This window comes from Pecten maximus, chromosome 15 (assembly GCF_902652985.1).
Source record: "Pecten maximus chromosome 15, xPecMax1.1, whole genome shotgun sequence".
NCBI classification, from domain to species: Eukaryota; Metazoa; Mollusca; class Bivalvia; order Pectinida; family Pectinidae; genus Pecten; species Pecten maximus.
This window is the reverse complement of record NC_047029.1, coordinates 18,586,908-18,612,258: the sequence shown is the minus strand read 5'-3', so window position 1 is coordinate 18,612,258 and position 25,351 is coordinate 18,586,908. Positions and strand designations below refer to the sequence as shown.

Here is a 25,351-nt window from a genome sequence, read left to right as displayed (position 1 = left end):
CTAACATTACCTATCTAACTATGATATATTACGGCGATTACCTAACATTACCTATCTAACTATGATATATTACGGCGATTACCTAACATTACCTGTCTAACTATGATATATTATGGCGATTACCTAACATTACCTATCTAACTATGATATATTACGGTGATTACCTAACATTACCTATCTAACTATGATATATTACGGCAATTACCTAACATTACCTGTCTAACTATGATATATTACGGTGATTACCTAACATTACCTATCTAACTATGATATATTACGGGGATTACCTAACATTACCTATCTAACTATGATATATTACGGCGATTACCTAACATTACCTATCTAACTATGATACAATACGGCGATTACCTAACATTACCTGTCTAACTATGATACAATACGGCGATTACCTAACGTTACCTGTCTAACTATGATATATTACGGCGATTACCTAACATTACCTGTCTAACTATGATATATTACGGCGATTACCTAACATTACCTATCTAACTATGATATATTACGATGTAGATATATGTGTCACTAGTCCATCACAAACCACCAAATTCTTACGGATCGGCTCAGATGTATTGTACTGTATTGTGGGATTTTTTCACCTTTGGAATAAATGATTTGTCTATTCCTATAGAATAGCATTGTCTCTATGTATTCAAGATCGGGCAAGATTACTGTTTAAAATTTTGATGGTGACTATGGCCATTTTCTGTTAACAAACCCTAATTACAATGCAGTTGTGTTGATAGTTTGATATTTTGATTATGGGCACAAATATTTGGATTGAGAAGTTTAGAAGTTCATCTAGAGGTTTATGTGTTTTTTAACCATCAGCAAATTGTGATAAGAGGATTTCCTCTATCCTGATAAGTATTTCTGTGATATTTTTGTTAATTTTTAAAATTATGAATTTAATTAAAATGACAATACAAGAGTTTCCCTGATAACAGCCCTGTTTTATGTTTAAACAAGTTTAATAGGTCCTCCTCCCTCCCCCCCCCCCTGGCCCACACCCTCCTGTTATCTCCCCTTGTACCCCCCCCCCCCCCTGGCCCACACCCTCCTGTTATCTCCCCTTGTACCCCCCCCCCCCCCCCCCTGGCCCACACCCTCCTGTTATCTCCCCTTGTACCCCTCGCCTTCTCTGGCCCACACCCTCTGTTATCTCCCCTTGTACCCCTCGCCTTCTCTGGCCCACACCCTCCTGCTATCTCACCCTCCTGCTATCTCCCCTTGTACCCCTCACCTTCTCGGCCCACACCCTCCTGCTATCTCCCCTTGTACCCCTCGCCTTCTCTGGCCCACACCCTCCTGCTATCTCCCCTTGTACCCCTCACCTTCTCTGGTCCACACCCTCCTGCTATCTCCCCTTGTACCCCTCACCTTCTCTGGCCCACACCCTCCTGCTATCTCCCCTTGTACCCCTCATGATCTCGGCCCACACCCTCCTCCTATCTCCCCTTGTACCCCTCATGATCTCGGCCCACACCCTCCTGCTATCTCCCCTTGTACCCCTCATGATCTCGGCCCACACCCTCCTGCTATCTCCCTTTGTACCCCTCACCTTCTCGGCCCACACCCTCCTGCTATCTCACCATGTACCCCTCACCTTCTCGGCCCACACCCTCCTGTTATCTCCCCTTGTACCCCTCAGCTTCTCTGGCCCACACCCTCCTGATGTCTCGCCTTGTGCCCCTCACTACTTTCTCAGCCCCACCCACCCCTCCCCATAGCTCTCAGCTGGACACTTCATTCTGCTCTCTCACTGTTACTCTACAATTCTGCCCCACCCCCTCCTCACATTTAGATATCTCAGCCCCACCCTACTGCTCTCTTACCTGTTTTCCTGTCATTTTCTGAGTCTCATCCATTTCTCACACAGTCTCAGTCCCCAACCACAAACTCTGTTTATGACCTCACCATTTCAAACCATATATCCAGTTGCCCCATCTCCCTGTTGCCCTTACAAATCTAAAGCCTCAATCAGATCTCTCCAGTTGTCTGTCTGCACCTCAACCCATCTCAACCCACCCCACCCCACCCCCACCACACCACCCCACCCCACCCCCACCCCCACCACCCCATCCCACACCACCCACCCCACCCTCCCTCCCATAACCCCATATATACATACACACATTCTTTAGACCACTCATAGTTTTCCTCCTTCCCATGGTGGACTGAAATTGGTTAGCTGGAAACCACACTTGAGAAGGATTATGTAAAATCCTGGCTGACTTAATATCAGTTGAAAATGTATTTATAGAGTATAGTGTTTGTGTATACGCACAACTTTACAACATGGACAGCTATACCCACATGGGAGGGAGGAGAATGTTGCTGATAGTCTTGTTGGTGTGTAACTTGTTGACTAAGGGTATATGTATATATAGTCTAGTACATTACAACAGCTAGCACTATAGAACTTATTGATTTGCCTGGCCCTACTGAGAGATAGCTTAGCGACCTTCAAGGGTCAGCGTTACTATTTATAGCTAGTGCCAGCCATTAATAGGTTGAGCTGTAGATATTACAGTCCAGCCAGCCCAGGGAGTTAGCTAGCATGCCAGTGTGCAAATCTGCCATTTTCTACAGATTCTTGATCAGATCATTTAAACCAGGAACAGCACAATTGTCTAAAATATTTGTCGGTGAAATCATTTCTGAAATTGGACAAGACTGAACGTGGAACTTACATAGTTTGTTGGCCAGGATTCTGTGGAAAAAAAATGTAAACAAATGGGAATGGCTTGTGTATTGTGGCAGTGTGCTGGCCGGCCAGTATATACCTAAATCCTTTAGGAGTTCAGACTAGTGCTGCGGTGGAGAACACCGTCAAGCCTTTCGTGTATTTGTGGCAGTTTAACCTTTCACAATTCCAAGGAAAAAACTTTAATTGAAAGCTAGCACTGTGCTAATTGTAGAGGAGAGAATTTAAATTGGATTTCATTACTTGAGTAAGTAAGTACTGCCTTTTAGCTCAGAACTTGTGGTCATGTAAGACATGCTGTAAGTGTGTGTATTCATGGTTATATGTGTGTGTCTGTTTCCCCTCAAACATGTGTCAATGAGATGTCTACACTACATGTGTATGTCTGTGTTAGTATGTATATTTAATGGATGTTTGTGACTATATTACTGTTTGTGGAGAGTTTACAATCATGGAATTTATTTGATATATATACATGTATATATACAGTTTTATCGGATTCCTTCAGTGTGTAGACATAAATCTGAATATTACAGGGTCAAGTTTATGTGTGTATGTGTGTATGTACATGTATATATGTAGGTATGTGTATTTGTATGTTTGTGTGTATATATGTATATATGTGTGTTCGTGTCTGTGTGTGTATATATGTGTGTTCGTGTCTATGTGTGTATATATGTATATATGTGTGTTCGTGTCTATGTGTGTATATATGTATATATGCATATGTGTGTTCGTGTCTATGTGTGTATATATGTATATATGTGTGTTCGTGTCTATGTGTGTATATATGTGTGTTCGTGTCTATGTGTGTATATATGTGTGTTCGTGTCTATGTGTGTATATATGTATATATGTGTGTTCGTGTCTATGTGTGTATATATGTATATATGTGTGTATGTGTCTATGTGTGTATATATGTATATATGTATATATGTGTGTTCGTGTCTCTGTGTGTATATATGTATATATGTGTGTTCGTGTCTATGTGTGTATATATGTATATATGTGTGTTCGTGTCTATGTGTGTATCATATGTATGTTTGTGTAGTTGTATGTATGTATGTATGTATGTATGTATGTATGTATGTATGTATGTGTGTTCGTGTGTATGTGTGTATTATATGTAACGTTGTATGTATGTATGTATGTATGTATGTATATATGTGTATCAAGCTTGCAATGTGCCCAGGCCAGGGGGTCAAATTAAAACAGGGGTTGGACTTACTACAGAGTATTTTACTGAACTGCATGGGTGGGCCTATAGGGGCTGCGGTGGCCGAGTGGTTAAGGTGTCCCGACACTTTATCACTAGCCCTCCACCTCTGGGTTGCGAGTTCGAAACCTACGTGGGGCAGTTGCCAGGTACTGACCGTAGGCCGGTGGTTTTTCTCCGGGTACTCCAGCTTTCCTCCACCTCCAAAACCTGGCACGTCCTTAAATGACCCTGGCTGTTAATAGGACGTTAAACAAAAACAAACAAACAAATGGGCCTATTACCAGGCAAGGACTTCATTATTACGAGATAAGTATATATGTTACTTACTGCCTATATATACAGATAGTTATGTCCTAGCTGACTTAAAACTCGATCAATCTTATTAAAATTTGATACTGAATTTAACTCTGTATGACTGTATAAACACAGAGAGTTAAATTGAATATAAATTTTTTGTTAGTGGTAGGTTAATCTTTAAGACCAACATTTCTTACCAACCACCCAAGGAAGATATTCCAATGTAAATGGATCAAGCTTGTATTGTATGGTTTTATAAATTACTCCCTGTCACATGTTATTACATGATAACGGTAACCTACTGTACAAAGAGAAGGAAGCTGGAAAATAGTTTTTAATTTCCTGTTAACAAAAAGACTTTTAAAAAATATTAATAATTCAGTGGATTCCATTCAGAAACCAGCAACAGTTTAACTTATATTTAGTTTTATGAGACAATGAATTGTTGCAATCAAACATCTTGGTCAACAGAAGTCTTTAAAATGTGAGAAACTCATTAAAAAAGATCTTCAACAAGGATGTACACTGATTTTGAGCTTGTGTCTGATCGCATATGTATTTGAAAATAAAATGTTTAAATCAAAACAGTTAATTCAATTAAGCTGATGTGTAGGGCTGGGATTGGATGGTAGGGGCAGGGAGTAGGGGGACAATGATGAGAGCAGGGGTGTAGATCGATAGATGGTCGGGGTTGAGAGTGAGGAAAGAAGATTGGAGATGGGTGTAGATAGATGGTAGGGGTTGAGAGTGAGGAAAGAAGATTGGAGGTTGAGTGTAGATAGATGGTCGGGGTTGAGAGTGAGGAAAGAAGATTGGAGGTGGGTGTAGATAGATGGTAGGGGGTTGAGAGTGAGGATAAGAATATTGGAGGATGGGTAGTATACATTTAGATAGATGGTAGGGGGTTGAGAGTGAGTGGAAAAAGACTATTGGAGATGGTTTGTAGTAAGATGGTAGGGGTTGAGAGTGAGAAAAGAAGCTTGGAGCGTGGGTGTAGATGGCTGGCTCAGGGGTTTGAGGTGTGGGGTGTAGATGGGTTTGCCCGGTTTTCGTTTAGATGGGAGATTGGTGTGGTTTTTGTTTGCGTTAGCTTGTGTTGGGTCGTTGGTGAGGATGAGATTGGAGGTGAGTGTAGATAGATGGTCGGGGTTGAGAGTGGGGAAAGAAGATTGGAGGTGGGTGTAGATAGATGGTAGGGGTTGAGAGTGGGAAAAGAAGATTGGAGGTGGGTGTAGATAGATGGTAGGGGTTGAGAGTGGGGAAAGAAGATTGGAGGTGGGTGAAGATAGATGGTCGGGGTTGAGAGTGAGGAAAGAATATTGGAGGTGAGTGTAGATAGATGGTCGGGGTTGAGAGTGGGGAAAGAAGATTGGAGGTGAGGTGATAGATGGTAGGGGTTAGTGGGAAAGATATTGGAGGTGGTTGCTCGTGGTGGGGTTTGCGTGGGAAGCTTTGGAGTGAGTGTTCGCTGATTGGTAGGTGGTGCGTAGACGCTTGAGGTGGTGGTAGTAGATGTGGGGTTGAGAGTGGGGAAAGAATATTGGAGGTGGGTGAAGATAGATGGTCGGGGTTGAGAGTGAGGAAAGAATATTGGAGGTGAGTGTAGATAGATGTTCGGGGTTGAGAGTGAGGAAAGAAGATTGGAGGTGGGTGTAGATAGATGGTAGGGGTTGAGAGTGAGGAAAGAATATTGGAGGTGAGTGTAGATAGATGGTAGGGGTTGAGAGTGAGGAAAGAATATTGGAGGTGAGTGTAGATAGATGGTAGGGGTTAGGAGTGAGGAAAGAATATTGGAGGTGGGTGAAGATAGATGGTAGGGGTTGAGAGTGAGGAAAGAAGATTGGAGGTGAGTGTAGATAGATGGTCGGGGTTGAGAGTGGGAAAAGAAGATTGGAGATGGGTGTAGATAGATGGTAGGGGTTGAGAGTGAGGAAAGAATATTGGAGGTGAGTGTAGATAGATGGTAGGGGTTAGGAGTGGGAAAAGAAGATTGTAGGTGAGTGTAGATAGATGGTAGGGGTACCCGTTGAGAGTGGGGAAAGAAGATTGGAGGTGGGTGTATACATAGATAGATGGTAGGGGTTGAGAGTGGGGAAAGAAGATTGGAGGTGGGTGTAGATAGATGGTTGGGGTTGAGAGTGGGGAAAGAATATTGGAGGTGGGTGTAGATAGATGGTTGGGGTTGAGAGTGAGGAAAGAAGATTGGAGGTGAGTGTAGATAGATGGTTGGGGTTGAGAGTGAGGGTAAGAATATTGGAGGTGAGTGTAGATAGATGGTTGGGGTTGAGAGTGAGGAAAGAATATTGGAGGTGGGTGTATACATAGATAGATGGTAGGGGTTGAGAGTGGAAAAAGAATATTGGAGGTGGGTGTAGATAGATGGTAGGGGTTGAGAGTGAGGAAAGAATATTGGAGGTGAGTGTAGATAGATGTAGGGTAGGGTTGAGAGTGGAAAAGAATATTGGAGGTGAGGTGAAGATAGATGGTAGGGGTTGAGAGTGAGGAAAGAATATTGGAGGTGAGTGTAGATAGATGGTTGGGGTTGAGAGTGGGGAAAGAAGATTGGAGGTGGGTGTAGATAGATGGTAGGGGTTGAGAGTGAGGAAAGAATATTGGAGGTGGGTGTAGATAGATGGTAGGGGTTGAGAGTGAGGAAAGAAGATTGGAGGTGGGTGTAGATAGATGGTAGGGGTTGAGAGTGGGGAAAGAAGATTGGAGGTGGGTGTAGATAGATGGTAGGGGTTGAGAGTGGGGAAAGAAGATTGGAGGTGGGTGTAGATAGATGGTAGGGGGTTGAGAGTGAGAAAGAAGATTGGAGGTGAGTGTAGATAGATGGTCGGGGTTGAGAGTGGGGAAAGAAGATTGGAGGTGGGTGTAGATAGATGGTAGGGGTTAGGAGTGGGAAAGAAGATGGAGGTGGAGTGTAGATAGATGGTAGGGGTTGAGCGTGAGGAAAGAAGATTGGAGGTGGGTGAGTGTGATAGATGGTAGGGGTTGAGAGTGAGAAAAGAATATTGGAGGTGGGTGGAGATAGATGGTTAGGGGTTGAGAGTGAGGAAAGAATATTGGAGGTGGTGTAAGATAGATTGGTAGGGGTTGAGAGTGGAAAAGAATATTGGAGGTGGGTGTAGATAGATGGTAGGGTTGAGAGTGGGGTAAGAATATTGGAGGTGAGTGTAGATAGATGGTAGGGGTTGAGAGTGAGGAAAGAAGATTGGAGGTGAGTGTAGATAGATGGTAGGGGTTGAGAGTGGGGTAAGAAGATTGGAGGTGAGTGTAGATAGATGGTTGGGGTTGAGAGTGGGGTAAGAAGATTGGAGGTGAGTGTAGATAGATGGTAGGGGTTGAGAGTGGGGAAAGAAGATTGGAGGTGAGTGTAGATAGATGGTTGGGGTTGAGAGTGGGGAAAGAATATTGGAGGTGGGTGTATACATAGATAGATGGTAGGGGTTGAGAGTGGAAAAAGAATATTGGAGGTGGGTGTAGATAGATGGTTGGGGTTAGGAGTGGAAAAAGAATATTGGAGCTGTGTTGTAGATTGGCGGTATGGGCTGGGATTGAACAACTTAAAAGTGTAGAAACTAAAATATATGGGAAAATCATTGAGATGACAAGAATGTTTCTGGGAAATTATTTTGATGTGGTTGATAAGAAACGTGGCTGACATTTAAAACACAGCCAGTCTCAGAATTTAACACAAGAAACGAACAATGTTCATAAATATAACAAAGTCACTAACATGGTTGTCATCAGTAACCATCAATCTTAAAAAAATAAAAATTTTGTCCTTTTCCCTGCTATTTTGTATTTATATACTACTTACTTTACTCCATTATTTCAACCCTTTCTGCACATATATATGACAGAGCTCCTCTAAGTGGCCTTGGCACATTGATTTGGTTGTTAAAGTGGAAGGATATGTTATTGAGATAACACAGCGTAATGAGGTAGGGATATTTAGCCCTAATTGTCGAAGAATGGAGAACAGAACAGCTAAATGTGTATTCTGTATGATCCAGCGATGGTCCTGAGTGACATACAGACAAAATGTTATTGATTCTGTATGATCCAGCGATAGTCAGACAAAATGTTATTGATTCTGTATGATCCAGCGATAGTCAGACAAAATGTTATTGATTCTGTATGATCCAGCGATAGTCCTGAGTGACATACAGACAAAATGTTATTGATTCTGTATGATCCAGCGATAGTCAGACAAAATGTTATTGATTCTGTATGATCCAGCGATAGTCCTGAGTGACGTTCAGACAAAATGTTATTGATTCTGTATGGTCCAGCGATGGTCCTGAGTGACGTTCAGACAAAATGTCATGTCATCTGTATGGTCCAGGGATGGTCCTGAGTGACGTTCAGACAAAATGTCATGTCATCTGTATGGTCCAGCGATGGTCATGTGTGATGTTCAGACAAAATGTCATGTATTCTGTATGATCCAGTGATGGTCCTGAGTGACGTTCAGACAAAATGTCATGTATTCTGTATGATCCAGCGATGGTCCTGAGTGACATTCAGACAAAATGTCATTGATTCTGTATGATCCAGCGATGGTCCTGAGTGACATACAGACAAAATGTTATTGATTCTGTATGGTCCAGCGATGGTCCTGAGTGACGTTCAGACAAAATGTCATTGATTCTGTATGATCCAGCGATGGTCCTGAGTGACGTTCAGACAAAATGTCATGTATTCTGTATGATCCAGCGATGGTCCTGAGTGACATACAGACAAAATGTTATTGATTCTGTATGATCCAGCGATAGTCCTGAGTGACGTTCAGACAAAATGTTATTGATTCTGTATGGTCCAGCGATGGTCCTGAGTGACGTTCAGACAAAATGTCATGTCATCTGTATGGTCCAGCGATGGTCCTGAGTGACGTTCAGACAAAATGTCATTGATTCTGTATGGTCCAGCGATGGTCCTGAGTGACGTTCTGACGGTTCAGACAAAATGTCATTGATTCTGTATGATCCAGCGATAGTCCTGAGTGACGTTCAGACAAAATGTTATTGATTCTGTATGATCCAGCGATGGTCCTGAGTGACGTTCAGACAAAATGTCATGTCATCTGTATGGTCCAGCGATGGTCCTGAGTGACATACAGACAAAATGTCATTGATTCTGTATGATCCAGCGATGGTCCAGAGTGACATACAGACAAAATGTCATTGATTCTGTATGATCCAGCGATGGTCCAGAGTGACATACAGACAAAATGTCATTGATTCTGTATGATCCAGCGATGGTCCTGAGTGACGTTCAGACAAAATGTCATTGATTCTGTACGATCCAGCGATGGTCATGTGTGACGTTCAGACAAAATGTCATTGATTCTGTATGATCCAGCGATGGTCCTGAGTGACATACAGACAAAATGTCATTAATTCTGTATGATCCAGCGATGGTCCTGAGTGACATACAGACAAAATGTCATTGATTCTGTATGATCCAGCGATGGTCCTGAGTGACATACAGACAAAATGTCATTGATTCTGTATGATCCAGCGATGGTCCTGAGTGACGTTCAGACAAAATGTCATGTTATATGTATGGTCCAGCGATGGTCCTGAGTGACGTTCAGTCAAAATGTTGTCTGCAGTCTCATTTATTTTTTAAATGGCCGTTATTATTCAAAATTTGTTAATATTGCTACTCACTAGCTCCTGAATACAAATTTAAGAGCTTGGAGACAGAAGGATATATGTGTATGGTTCACACAGATGGTCCTTAAATAAACTTTAGGTCCATACTGCATTCAATATGCTGCCAATGTTGACTAATTTAATGATTGATGGATGAAAAAGCACTTTCAGGGAGTAAATATATAATATTGTGTCAAACAAAGTATGGACACAGCAGTGACAGTCATGTTGGTGGTGATACTGATAACACAGTTCTGTTAATTTACACTCCATGCTTCCAATTTATATATAGTTAACACTTGTTGAGGCCAAGTGTGGTCATGATCAGGAAATCTACTTTTTAATTTGACTGAAACATACAGCTTTGTGTATTTCACACAAACATGTAAATATTTCCATAAATAGTCTTTGGTCAGCTAGCTGTTGCAGTCTGGACAGGTCAAAACCTGGTCAATATATGGAAATTAATTATATATATAATATAGAAGAGTAATTATCGGACAACATGCTGATATTACTTAGGTTGTGTCATGATTGTATACCCAATTTCTGGTGATAAATTTAGGGAAGGCTTAACAGTTAATGTTGGTAACCTACTGATCTAGTTTTCACTATTTATAGATATTGGTAACCTAGTACTGATCCAGTTTTCACTATTTATAGATATTGGTGACCTACTGATCTAGTTTTCACTATTTATAGATAGTGGTGACCTACTAATGTAGTTCTATATATATATATGCAATGCTTTAGAAATCACTAGCAAAACATGCACTAGAAAAAATGATGTGTTAATTACCTATGAAGTAATAGAAAAAAATTATAGATACTACTGTAACATAAATTAAGTCACTAAGATTGAGTCGACATATTTACAAATTATTTTGACAGCTTCCATTTAAAGCTTTGATATGATTTTAATTCTGTAGTTAAAAACTAACTGTTGAACAATTTCTGAACAATTTCTGCATGTGAGTATATTTTAGTTAATAGGTTTTACCTAGAAAACATTTAAACAATGGCAACATTTAAATATAATCTAGTAGTTAATTATAAATGGGTCCATTTAAATCAACACAAGGTTGTCTATCAGTTGAAATTAGATATGCTGCTTATTATTATCTCCTTTTTAGAGAGTTAATTACTGAGATTGAAGTTTTATGTTCAAAAAACAGAAATCCCCTGAATAATGTGTATTTGCATGACTATATATATAAGCCTTGATAATCATAGACATGATCTGTTTTCTCTAAAAGGTATGAAATTGATTTAAAAAACAACAACAACAAAACACAAAAAATATAGATATATTTAACTGTATAATCAGATTTTATATGACGGTTTTGAGAAAGGGACGTTAATTCCTTCTTCCCTCCTCTGTTACCAAGTGCTGCTTAGTTTACATACTTTTATAATTTAAATTGTCAAACTAACTACATACATGCCAACTCTCTTCACACAGCCATGAATGCCAATAGCATTCTACGGAGGGGTATATATATTTTGGTGATGTTGATGACGTCATTGTAACGATTTCGCTGACAGAAAAAACTAACTTTTTAATTTTCTGCATTAATTACACATTTAATTAACATACCTGCCATAAAAATTTAAATGAAGGTTGCCCCTTAAGAAGCACAGATAGCAACTAGTGCTGGTTGTGACCTATATTTGTGGGTCAAAGGGTATATATGTATAGCAAACTTGTATGAGAATGTAACCTACCATGTCATTGTTGATGACTCGCCGGGCCAATTCAAGCTAGGTATGTGTATATATACCTGTATGTTTATGTATACACAAGATCATATATACCATGTAATAAGACATCTTATCTCTAAAGGTAATTATGAGCTGTGTAATAATTGTGTGCTATATTTAGATATTTCTCTGTCGATCAAATCCTGTGCGGTTTATTCTGTAGCTTTAATTGTGAGCAAATTAAGTTCAGTTCCGAAGGTTTGTATTTTAGTCAAGTTTATCGAGGTCTTCGTATATAATTCCATTACGGAAAAGATTTTAAAAAACACTGAATGTTACTAAAAAAACAAAAATCATTCATATGAAATATTTTATTTATTCTAAGTAATTTTGTATGATCAACACAATAGGGAAAACAACAACAAATTCTTATATAAAAATATATGACAGAGTATATGTAATGCTTGACATTGTAATCAAGGTGATTAAGATGCTTGGATTGATGTTCACAGTTTTGTTGAGACGCTTGAACTATCTAATGTCATTATAATTTAAATCGGTCTGAATCACTAGATCTGTGTTAATGTGTCGTTTTGATGTGAGGTACATGAGATTATGTATAATTAGTTACATAATTTTTCCTGTAATGAGACCAGGGACCAACACATACATAATCTTTGACTCTACTGCAGAATCATTGAATAGCAATTGGTGGCATTAATATTACGTATATAGATACAAGGGACAGGGTTATTGCCAAATGAATGATCGATGTACATGTATAATACTTTAATCTGTATCTGTGAAAAGCTTTGTTTTGCGATGATCAGTATCATGTAGGTGCTTATAGTTGAAGTTAATCTCTATTATGGATGTGCTTTGGTTGGTTTGAACTTTGTCATTAAGATGCTTGTATTGCTTTCATCAATGTGATTGTGATGCTTAATTTTCTTAAGGTATTTCCTGTTAAGGAGATTGTATTGAATCGAAAATACCATTTTTAGACAAAAATTTGCCTTCGGATAATCTTTGTTGTGGAGGTACTGAGCATTTCTTATAAAAGTGCTTCATGTTCAGAAATGTGTTTGAGATAGGTGTGTATCACTGAGATATGAGATTTGTTGACTGATGGCTGAGTTTATCATCTCTTATAGAAATACATATAAGATCATTATAATGGGTTTCTAAAACAAAGGTAAATGATGTGTAGTAGTACAAACTCAGATGGAAAGTACAAGGCAAAGGTCACAGGTCAAAGGCTACATGTCTATGTATTTGTGTCTTAATTGGACTTGAATGACGGGTTAAATTCCAAATTCATGTGAATGCTTGACATTTATGTTGATGTCAAGCTTATGATAGATGAAGTAATGAATATTCACTGATTTAAGACATAAAAATAATGATAAAGTAAGGAAAATGGATTAATTGTATACTAAAGTAGAGGTGGGGGTGGGGGCTTCCAAGTGATGGGTAGTATAGGTAGATGGGGGGGGGGGGGGGGGGGGGAGGGTTACAAGTGATGTGTAGTATAGGTAGATGGGGGGGGGGAGGGTTACAAGTGATGGGTAGTATAGGTAGATGGGGGGGGGGGGGGGGGGGTGTAATTAAATTAACATATCAGTAGATGACAAAATACTTCTGTGGTATCAACACACAATATAATGGAGTAACTCATCATTATCTTGGCATAGTTAAGTTTCAAGGCTGTATACCTGATCAGAAACAATACAAGGTTTCCATGTACAATGATCTAATTATGATTCTACCCTTCTATATATTTAATTGTTTAGGCAAGTTTCCATGTTTTTTGTCCATATAAGCATCACTGACATTCTAGTCGAACAAATCAGCTGGTCAATGTGATTTTATATTCATCGTTCAGCATTAATACTGTTAACATCCGACTGATGTGAGAAATCCAAGTAGCTGCCTGTATCATCAATATTACCTAAAAGTCATCAGTTTCTCTACCTGAATATGCAGTTTCACAGTTTCTTTCTGGTAAATTAAAAAACAAAAAAATGAGATGGAAAGTTGTGAATGTTTAATCTAAAGATCAATTGAATTAATTCAAATTAGATTAAGAATCATTTTCATGTTTGATTGATTGATAATTAAAAGTACTTGTTTGTGGTTTATGAGTGATTAAGGGGTTGGTAAGTATGACATTTTTGACAGAAATCATTACATTGAATATGTATTTGATTTTAAAGTGCCGAAATTAAAACACAGGAATTGAATTTAAATTCTAAAGTGGTAAATTGACATCAATAATGATGATGTATTATTTCACTTTAATAGATTTTTAATACTCTAAAATTCAATTTGAACAGATCACCTGCTAAAGATATATGGGTGATAGATTTAGTGGGATTTTAAATTAAAAAAATATGAAATGGAAGTAACATTATTTACAATATTGATAACATACTGTGGCAAATCTCTACCAAAATTGCTGTAATACTGAAACTATATACAGCAAAGCTGTAATACTGAAACTATACAGCAAAGCTGTAATACCGACACTGTACAGCAAAGCTGTAATACTGACACTATACAGCAAAGCTGTAATACTGAAACTATATACAGCAAAGCTGTAATACTGAAACTATAGTTCAAAGCTGTAATACTGACACTGTACAGCAAAACTGTAATACTGACACTATACAGCAAAGCTGTAATACTGACACTATACAGCAAAGCTGTAATAATGACAATATACAGCAAAGCTGTAATACTGACACTATACAGCAAAGCTGTAATAATGACACTATACGGCAAAGCTGTAATACTGACACTGTACAGAAAAGCTGTAATACTGACACTATACAGCAAAGCTGTAATACTGGCACTGTACAGCAAAGCTGTAATACCGACACTGTACAGAAAAGCTGTAATACTGACACTATACAGCAAAGCTGTAATACCAACACTGTACAGCAAAGCTGTAATACCGACACTGTACAGCAAAGCTGTAATACTGACACTGTACAGCAAAGCTGTAATACCGACACTATACGGCAAAGCTGTAATACTGACACTATACAGCAAAGCTGTAATACCAACACTATACGGCAAAGCTGTAATAATGACACTATACGGCAAAGCTGTAATACTGACACTATACGGCAAAGCTGTACTACTGACACTATACAGCAAAGCTGTAATAATGACACTATACAGCAAAATTAAAGCTGTAATACCGACACTATACAGCAAAGCTGTAATACCGACACTATACGGCAAAGCTGTAATACTGACACTGTACAGCAAAGCTGTAATACCGACACTATACAGCAAAGCTGTAATACTGACACCGTACAGAAAAGCTGTAATACTGACACTGTACAGCAAAGCTGTAATACTGACACTGTCCAGCAAAGCTGTAATAATGACACTATACAGCAAAGCTGTAATAATGACACTATACAGCAAAATTAAAGCTGTAATACCGACACTATACAGCAAAGCTGTAATACCGACACTATACGGCAAAGCTGTAATACTGACACTGTACAGCAAAGCTGTAATACCGACACTATACGGCAAAGCTGTAATACTGACACTGTACAGCAAAGCTGTAATACCGACACTATACGGCAAAGCTGTAATACTGACACTGTACAGCAAAGCTGTAATACCGACACTGTACAGCAAAGCTGTAATACTGACACTGTACAGCAAAGCTGTAATACTGACACTGTACAGCAAAGCTGTAATACCGACACTGTACAGCAAAGCTGTAATACCGGCACTAATACCGACACTGTACAGCAAAGCTGTAATACTGACACTGTACAGCAAAGCTGTAATACTGACACTGTACAGCAAAGCTGTAATACTGACACTATACAACAAAGCTGTAATAATGACACTGTACAGCAAAGCTGTAATACTGACACTATACGGCAAAGCTGTAATACCGACACTGTACAGCAAAGCTGTAATACTGACACTGTACGGCAAAGCTGTAATACTGACACTGTACGGCAAAGCTGTACTACTGACACTGTACAGCAAAGCTGTAATACCGACACTATACGGCAAAGCTGTAATACTGACACTGTACAGCAAAGCTGTAATACTGACACTGTACAGCAAAGCTGTAATACCGACACTGTACAGCAAAGCTGTAATACTGACACTGTACAGCAAAGCTGTAATACTGACACTGTACAGCAAAGCTGTAATACCGACACTGTACAGCAAAGCTGTAATACCGGCACTAATACCGACACTGTACAGCAAAGCTGTAATACCGACACTGTACAGCAAAGCTGTAATACTGACACTGTACAGCAAAGCTGTAATACTGACACTGTACAGAAAAGCTGTAATACTGACACTGTACAGCAAAGCTGTAATACTGACACTGTACAGCAAAGCTGTAATACCGACACTATACGGCAAAGCTGTAATACTGACACTGTACAGCAAAGCTGTAATACTGACACTGTACAGAAAAGCTGTAATACTGACACTGTACAGCAAAGCTGTAATACCGACACTATACAGCAAAGCTGTAATACTGACACTGTACAGCAAAGCTGTAATACTGACACTGTACAGAAAAGCTGTAATACTGACACTGTACAGCAAAGCTGTAATACTGACACTATACGGCAAAGCTGTAATACCGACACTGTACAGCAAAGCTGTAATACCGACACTATACGGCAAAGCTGTAATACCGACACTGTACAGCAAAGCTGTAATAATGACACTGTACAGCAAAGCTGTAATACTGACACTATACGGCAAAGCTGTAATACTGACACTGTACAGCAAAGCTGTAATACTGACACTGTACAGCAAAGCTGTAATACTGACACTGTACAGCAAAGCTGTAATACTGACACTATACGGCAAAGCTGTAATACCGACACTGTACAGCAAAGCTGTAATACTGACACTGTACAGAAAAGCTGTAATACTGACACTGTACAGCAAAGCTGTAATACTGACACTGTACAGCAAAGCTGTAATACTGACACTATACGGCAAAGCTGTAATACTGACACTATACAGCAAAGCTGTAATACTGACACTATACAGCAAAGCTGTAATACTGACACTATACGGTAAAGCTGTAATACTGACACTATACAGCAAAGCTGTAATACTGACACTATACAGCAAAGCTGTAATACTGACACTGTACAGCAAAGCTGTAATACTGACACTATACAGCAAAGATGTAATACTGACACTATACAGCAAAGCTGTAATACCGACACTGTACAGCAAAGCTGTAATAATGACACTATACGGCAAAGCTGTAATACTGACCCTATACGGCAAAGCTGTAATACTGACACTGTACAGCAAAGCTGTAATACTAACACTATACAGCAAAGCTGTAATGCCGACACTATACAGCAAAGCTGTAATACGGACACTAAACAGCAAAGCTGTAATACTGACACTGTACAGCAAAGCTGTAATACTGACACTAAACAGCAAAGCTGTAATACTGACACTGTACAGGAAAGCTGTAATACCGACACTAAACAGCAAAGCTGTAATACTGACACTATACAGCAAAGCTGTAATACTGACACTGTACAGCAAAGCTGTAATACTGACACTGTACAGCAAAGCTGTAATAATGACACTATACAGCAAAGCTGTAATACTGACACTGTACAGCAAAGCTGTAATACTGACACTGTACAGCAAAGCTGTAATACTGACACTGTACAGCAAAGCTGTAATACTGACACTGTACAGCAAAGCTGTAATACTGACACTATATACAGCAAAGCTACTAAGCTATTACTAAATCTGATGATTTTCCTCCAATATGTCTTGTAATGTCCAAAGGTGACCTGCAAACTATCTACTTTCAGAAAAATGGTCATTTGGTACATTATAATCATGATGTCATTCACAGTAAATGGTTTCTTGTAATTTGGTGATATAGGATTTTATACTTACCTAACCATCATAGATTTCTCTGGGATCTCTTAGCTTGTCGTCATCTGTTTAAGGTCATGGTCTAGATGGAATTAAATAAATCTGATTGGCTGACATCTCCATAATATCATATCTTTTTCCTTTTGATGTGTATAGTTTTCAATTTGATGCAGAATATGTTAATGCTCTGGGATTTTGTCATTAAAATTGACGATAGATTCTAATGTCATGTCTTGTATTTTCCAGATCCTATTGGTCCACATGATTCTACCATGGAAATAAACAATCACTTTTCTCCGGTCAGTCGGAAGACAGGTAAGATACTTCAAAACCGGTTTTGAATATTTTCTTTGCTTATAATCCACAGCTGTGTTTTTTTTAGCTCAACAGAGTAATAGTAAATAAGAACTAATGTTGTCCCCTGGCATCCTGCTGGCCAGTGTCGCCATTGGTGTTATGCCCCAAAACTTTTTAACTTTTAGGGTAATTAAGTTTTTGAAAGACTTCTAAGTCCATAATGTAAAATTGTTATAGTTGCATTTGGAATCAATTTCAACAGGAGTGTTTTGGATGTTGGATGTCTAATAAAATCTCATTAATACCTAGATAAAATGGATCTAGATAGTTATGGTATTCTGTTTTCCAGAGAAAAATGTTTTATAAAAGCATTATGATATGAACAAAAATAGCAATATATATATATATATGCCCTTTATAAACTGGAACTTAAAACCCTAGACCAATGGTTTGACTTAGTGTACAAATACCCTGGAGGATGGAAAAAAAACAAATACCAAATTTAATGCACAAATATTTTGTGTAACGGTTGAAATGAAAAATGTATGGCAACAATTTATTACCTACATTAATGATATGTCATATTTTATCTTCATATTTACCATGATATTATAGGCCTCAATATAATTCTCGTTTCACTTTCAAACTGATCACAGACAACTATTGTAATAAAACATCCATCTATCAGGATATCTGTTGCACTGTAATTTGCTGATTTTCCTATGAAAGCATTTGTTACTCGATGTTAGAACGTTCAAGTTGTGTGGAGCCGGTAGCTTTAACCCAAAATCATCAGATTAACTTTATCTGTCCGGCTTTTAACCCAAAATCATCAGATGAACCTCATCTGTCGACCTTTTAGCCCAGCATCATCAGATGAACTTGAATTCATCTGTCCGGTTTTTAGCCCAACCTCATCAGATGAACCATCATCCGTCATCCATAACAATTCTTCTTACCGCTATTTCTACTAAAGTGCTGCATGGATCTTTAATCTGTGTTTTAAAGTCCACATGGAATTTATATATAGGGACTGTGCCTTGAGGGGAATGATGGGTGGGGCCAAATAGGTAAAACATGGGGTCATCTTCTCTTCTCTTTTTTTATGAAATTTATGGACCTGAGATCAAGGAGTCAAAGTGGTATGATAGGTTCAGTATTGCATATGTATACTTGTTATGTAATTATGTATTTATATATTTTAAATCTTCTCCTTCAAAAGTACTGGGCCAATTTTGACTAAACTTGACATGGAACATCACTAGAACACAGGGATCTGGATTTGAAATTTATGGGACATGTCCAAATAGCTTAAAATGGGGTTGTCTTTAAAAATCTTCTTCTCTAGTCCTTCTGGGAAAGTATTTGTTACTTAAATGGGAGTGTTTTGCAATATCCAGGTATCCAGGTCGGCAATACAGGTCCTCTTAGCCTCTTGTCTTTAATTTCATTTATACAGATGAAATTAAACTCATGAAAAAACTGACATAATAATTCTTATATCATATCATTCTATGTAATAAAGAAATGGAATTCACTAAACAGACTGCTGAAATTACCTATACAATACAGGTGTGTATGTTGATATTTACTGAAATTACCTATACAATACAGGTGTGTATGTTGATATTTACTGAAATTACCTATACAATACAGGTGTGTATGTTGATATCTAACGTCCTCAATTGGTTTACAGTTAAAGTTGAAGTAGATTCTTTGCTATAATTGGCTGTGCATTTATATGTAAGGTAGGAAAACAAATTTGAAAGCTGGATGACACCTGTTAACGATCTGTTGTACTATATATATCCATTGTACCTGGATGTATTATACAAGAGATAGGTATAATAACCTTCCTCACAGCAGGGGGTATGGTACTTCTCACGGTAATTGTCTTCCTGTTCCATTTGAAGAGAAGATTGCAGCGTAAATGGCCGACCTTTGTTATTGTATATAGCTCTGGTCCTCTGTAACAATTCTGTCGATAGTCTATCGGTGGCTATTGTTTAGCCGTTTGAACCTTTGGCTTATTACTCTTCATTGGTAAAGTCTGGGTATATATTGTGTGTAAAAACATTTTGATGGCAGCTTCATATAGAATGGATATAGTGCTTTACCATATACAGTCTTTCATTAAAGGTGAATAAATTTGGTTATGATAAGTTTCCCTTGCCAATATTACCAATTATCTATGTATACAGTATTTATACTCAGATAAGCCACATCCTCCTAGTTAACAGTGCAGTATTAAAGTTTGTGGGGAGGGGGGGGGGCAGTGTTTCGATGATTCTGGAAAAATAAAGAAGTGGCCTTAAATGCATTGTTGGCAGGGGGTTATTTGTGGTGTGGGCTTTGTTTTTTAAAGTGGCTTATTTTTGGACAGGGGCTTATTTGTGGACAGAGTTTATGTGTTGACAGGGGCTTATATGTGGACAAGGGCTTATTTGTGAGCAGGAGCTTATTTCGGGAAATGGTTTTATTTGCGGACAGGGGTTTATTTATGGTGTCAGTTTTATTTGTGGGTTTTTCTATTGTTTGGGCTTATTTGTGGGCAGGAGTTTTATTTGTGGGTAGATGCTTATTTTTAGTATGATTTTTTTTGTGGGCAGGCCGGGGCTTATTTGTTGGCCCAAGCTTTTTTGTTGGCAGGGCCCAGGGTTTTATTTATATGGACAGGGACTTATTTGTGGGTTGCAGGGGCTTATTTTTGGTATAATTCTTTTGTGGGCAGGGGCTCATTTTTGTATGGGTTTTATTTGTTGGGAGTGTGTTTTATATTTGTGGTGTGGCTTTTATTTGTGGTCAAGGCCTTATTTACAGATTCTGATACAATTTGAAGTTGTGCAATTATTCAAAAGCTGGTAACTAGGATCATTGGAGTGAGTCTTGATTAACGTGATGTAACGTCATTGTGACACAGATAGCAGAACTTTTATCTTATGTTTACAAAAGTCAGCTTTTCCATTAAAATCAATTGAGCCCTTTTAAAATTGGTTAGAATGGACATTTTGTTAAACAGACAGTCCATTTAATTTTCGTGTTTTATACATTTGAGATGAAGGTGTTTCTGGTTTATTAAAAAGGACATCCATTTCTGGACATTAAATGTGTATCAGCAGAAAACAGATGGGCAAAGTATTTTTAATTGATAAAATATAATACACTTGATGTAAATTTGAAAGGAATTGCTAGAAATTCTAGAACATTTAATATATTAAGACTTAGTTTGAACTTTTATGATAGATGGACCAGTAATAAAAGATACAGCATTAAATCAATATGTTCTGACTACTAAGGACCACACTTAGACTGACTTGTATCCTCTATATATCAAACTCATTACAACAAACAGGTATAATTGACAATCTGACAAGGTAGCGTATTTGGTATCTGATTTTCATCAAAGAAGTTATAGAGAGTCATTAGCCATTCTTGTGTATAACCAAGCATTGTATACTATCTCATTATATTTTTGTTTTCCTCATAGATGTAAAAATAGTAACCAATTTGTGTCAAATTAATAGTTGTTTTGTTTTCCCCCTGAACTGTATTGAAGACAAATGGCCCTGACCAGGTTTTGTTACATACACTTTGGCAAATTTTATTATAGCACATTCTCAAAATAGATAATTTGTAAAATGATCAAACCCATAAATTAGGATAGTCTTATATACCAGGATAGTCTAATATACCAGGATAGTCTAATATACCAGGATAGTCTAATATACCAGGATAGTCTAATATATCAGGATAGTCTAATATATCAGGGCGTGGTTGCCGAGTGGTTAAGGTGTCCCGACACTTTAACACTAGCCCTCCACCTCTGGGTTGCGAGTTCGAAACCTACGTGGGGCAGTTGCCAGGTACTGACCGTAGGCCGGTGGTTTTTCTCCGGGTACTCCGGCTTTCCTCCACCTCCAAAACCTGGCACGTCCTTAAATGACCCTGGCTGTTAATAGGATGTTAAACAAAAACAAACCAAACCAAAAGTTTAACTCAATCAAAAAGTACTTGTACAATGTGTAACTTGGTAGCATATACCCTTAACTCTTTCATAATTACTGCAAGTATAATGTGTTGTGTGGTAACTATACAGTTACACAGACATAACACAATGCCTTCAAGTTGATAGTTAAGGAAACAAGGTAATGCAAAATATGTTTTAATGTAAGAAACCAAACTTGTCTAAGGGAGATAACTCCATGAAAGAATCACAGGTAGACATGACTGGAAAGTACACGTAGCATGTATCCTTAGGAAGATAAAACATATGAACTTCTGAACTTATTTTATATGTATGCACGGTCTGCATCAGATTGAGAGTTTACCATATATAGTGGCCAGTTAATGTTGCATTGCTGAATATATATATACATGTATAATACTTTGTTAGGAAATTGGTATTTAATTCAGCAAATTTCTCCTATCTTTACTTTAATATACATAAAATGAAATAAATGAGGATGCAGATTGTGGTCATATTTATTAAGTGAGATGTATCTAGTGAATAGATAAACTGATTTATTGTGAAAACTGATCATATTTCTTGCAACATGTAAGGTGAAATTTCCAATTGTATTAAAAATTGAGGAGATATTGGATACCGTTTTGCATGCAAATACACTATTATCTTGAAAACTGTTTGGTATATTCTTCTTTTTAGTTGAAAGATAAAAAATAATTGGCATTATTGTGTTGATGAAATTATCCTGTTGGGTTTCAAAAAGTATGTATAATTTGATGTTATCGACACAAATTGTGTATCAATTCATGCATAATTGGTCTATTAATAGTCTTGATGTGTAAGTGTGCTATAGAAACTGTCTATGTTAGACAGCAGTTATGCAATGTATGCAATATCTCAAAAAAAGTTATAACTGAGAAATTCAATAAAGTATTGTATGTAAATATTTTTTTGTAAGATAAAAGGTCAGAATCTAAGCAGAGAAAATGTAAATTGGTTTTTCATTTGAAAATAATGTGAACAGTATTCTACAATTATAATGTGCAAGCAAAAAATTATGTGTAATAAAAATTGATAACTTTATACTGTTGGTGTAACAAAGAGAAAGTGATTTAACAGAAAACAGACACTTTGTGACAATTATCAATTGGAAGTGGTTTTTTAAGATAAGCAATGAGGGTATAATTGAGGCTATTATCTCTACGCATGAGTTGTATTTTGTATCAAACAAGATTATTTACCGCCATTAAAACACTAGAAAGGATGATATACAGTTATGGGGATTAATTGTCTATGTTCATAGATAGTTGTTTAAAAAAAGATCTGTTTTGAAAACTTTATAGTCTCTTTTTGTTCTTTATATGGTTTTTAATGAAATTAGATACTCCAGCCTGAATGTGTCTATCAAATAAACATGTTAACAGCATTGATAACAATACAAAAACTGTCATATTTCTTCAGAAGTTGAATGTACAGTGTATATATTTTTAAGAATAATTTGTTAGAAGTGAAATAATAGAACCTATAGATAAACAATCCTATACACATAGTAGTACGTCATATGGTGTGCGGTAAAGTTATCATATGGTGTGAGGTAAAGTTATCATGGTGTGAGGTAAAGTTATCATATGGTGTGGTAAAGTTATCATGGTGTGAGGTAAAGTTATCATATGGTGTGAGGTAAAGTTATCATATGGTGTGAGGTAAAGTTATCATATGGTGTGTGGTAAAGTTATCATATGGTGTGAGGTAAAGTTATCATGGTGTGAGGTAAAGTTATCATATGGTGTGAGGTAAAGTTATCATGGTGTGAGGTAAAGTTATCATATGGTGTGTGGTAAAGTTATCATGGTGTGAGGTAAAGTTATCATATGGTGTGAGGTAAAGTTATCATATGGTGTGTGGTAAAGTTATCATATGGTGTGAGGTAAAGTTATCATATGGTGTGTGGTAAAGTTATCATATGGTGTGAGGTAAAGTTATCATATGGTGTGAGGTAAAGTTATCATGGTGTGAGGTAAAGTTATCATATGGTGTGGTAAAGTTATCATATGGTGTGTGGTAAAGTTATCATATGGTGTGTGGTAAAGTTATCATATGGTGTGTGGTAAAGTTATCATATGGTGTGTGGTAAAGTTATCATATGGTGTGAGGTAAAGTTATCATATGGTGTGTGTAAAGTTATCATATGGTGTGTGGTAAAGTTATCATGGTGTGAGGTAAAGTTATCATATAGTGTGTAGTAAAGTTATCACATGGTGTGAGGTAAAGTTATCATATAGTGTGTGGTAAAGTTATCATATGGTGTGTGGTAAAGTTATCATATAGTGTGAGGTAAAGTTATCATATAGTGTGAGGTAAAGTTATCATATAGTGTGAGGTAAAGTTAGCATATGGTGTGTGGTAAAGTTATCATATGGTGTGAGGTAAAGTTATCATATGGTGTGAGGTAAAGTTATCATATGGTGTGTGGTAAAGTTATCATATGGTGTGTGTAAAGTTATCATATGGTGTGTGGTAAAGTTATCATATGGTGTGTGGTAAAGTTATCATATGGTGTGTGGTAAAGTTATCATATGGTGTGTGTAAAGTTATCATATGGTGTGTGGTAAAGTTATCATATGGTGTGTGGTAAAGTTATCATATGGTGTGAGGTAAAGTTATCATATGGTGTGAGGTAAAGTTATCATATAGTGTGAGGTAAAGTTATCATATGGTGTGTGGTAAAGTTATCATATGGTGTGTGGTAAAGTTATCATATGGTGTGTGGTAAAGTTATATGGTGTGAGGTAAAGTTATCATATGGTGTGTGGTAAAGTTATATGGTGTGAGGTAAAGTTATATGGTGTGTGGTAAAGTTATATGGTGTGTGGTAAAGTTATCATATGGTGTGTGGTAAAGTTATATGGTGTGAGGTAAAGTTATCATATGGTGTGAGGTAAAGTTATCATATGGTGTGTGGTAAAGTTATCATATGGTGTGAGGTAAAGTTATCATATGGTGTGTGGTAAAGTTATCATATGGTGTGAGGTAAAGTTATCATATGGTGTGTGGTAAAGTTATCATATGGTGTGAGGTAAAGTTATCATATGGTGTGTGGTAAAGTTATCATGGTGTGAGGTAAAGTTATCATATGGTGTGAGGTAAAGTTATCACATGTATATATCCTATTGTTTATTGATCATGACAGTTTCAGAACAAAAGGCACTTTGAACTGAAGGCCGATCTTCCTCTCCGTTCCATGTGATGTCATTTTATTGTTTCCATAAGGTCATATAATTGTTGTAAATAAAAAATCCCTAATTGCCTCAACTTCAGGGCTTTTTGACCAACAGATTGGATTGATGTTTTGTCTGACTGGAATTTGTTTATTTGTAAGTATGCGATGAGAAAAATAATAAACGTGGGTTTGTTCTATATCTCAACGGTAGTGTGTAAGAAATTGGGTTTGAGATATTCCTGTCAACAGAACAGACTTCTATAAGATTTTATTCATCTCTCACCTTGGGCAGGAATAGCCACAATTTTACTGGTGTGAGATTCTCACTCTGGAGACAAGCTACATA

The 25,351-nt window shown here is 37.6% G+C and overlaps 1 protein-coding gene across 5 annotated transcripts in view; it reads left to right on the top strand.

Moving 5' to 3' along the window:
* Window positions 1-25,351, top strand: part of LOC117343096 (histone deacetylase 4-like) — a 204,498-nt gene that overhangs the window by 117,126 nt on the left and 62,021 nt on the right. For 3 of the 5 annotated variants that reach the window (XM_033905396.1, XM_033905398.1, XM_033905397.1), the window contains one exon: window positions 17,771-17,839. In XM_033905396.1, the coding sequence (XP_033761287.1) occupies window positions 17,771-17,839 (69 nt within the window). Of the gene's footprint in view, window positions 1-2,548; window positions 2,977-17,770; window positions 17,840-25,351 lie in introns of those variants that run through there. The other 2 variants (XM_033905400.1, XM_033905399.1) reach the window with 2 other exon arrangements.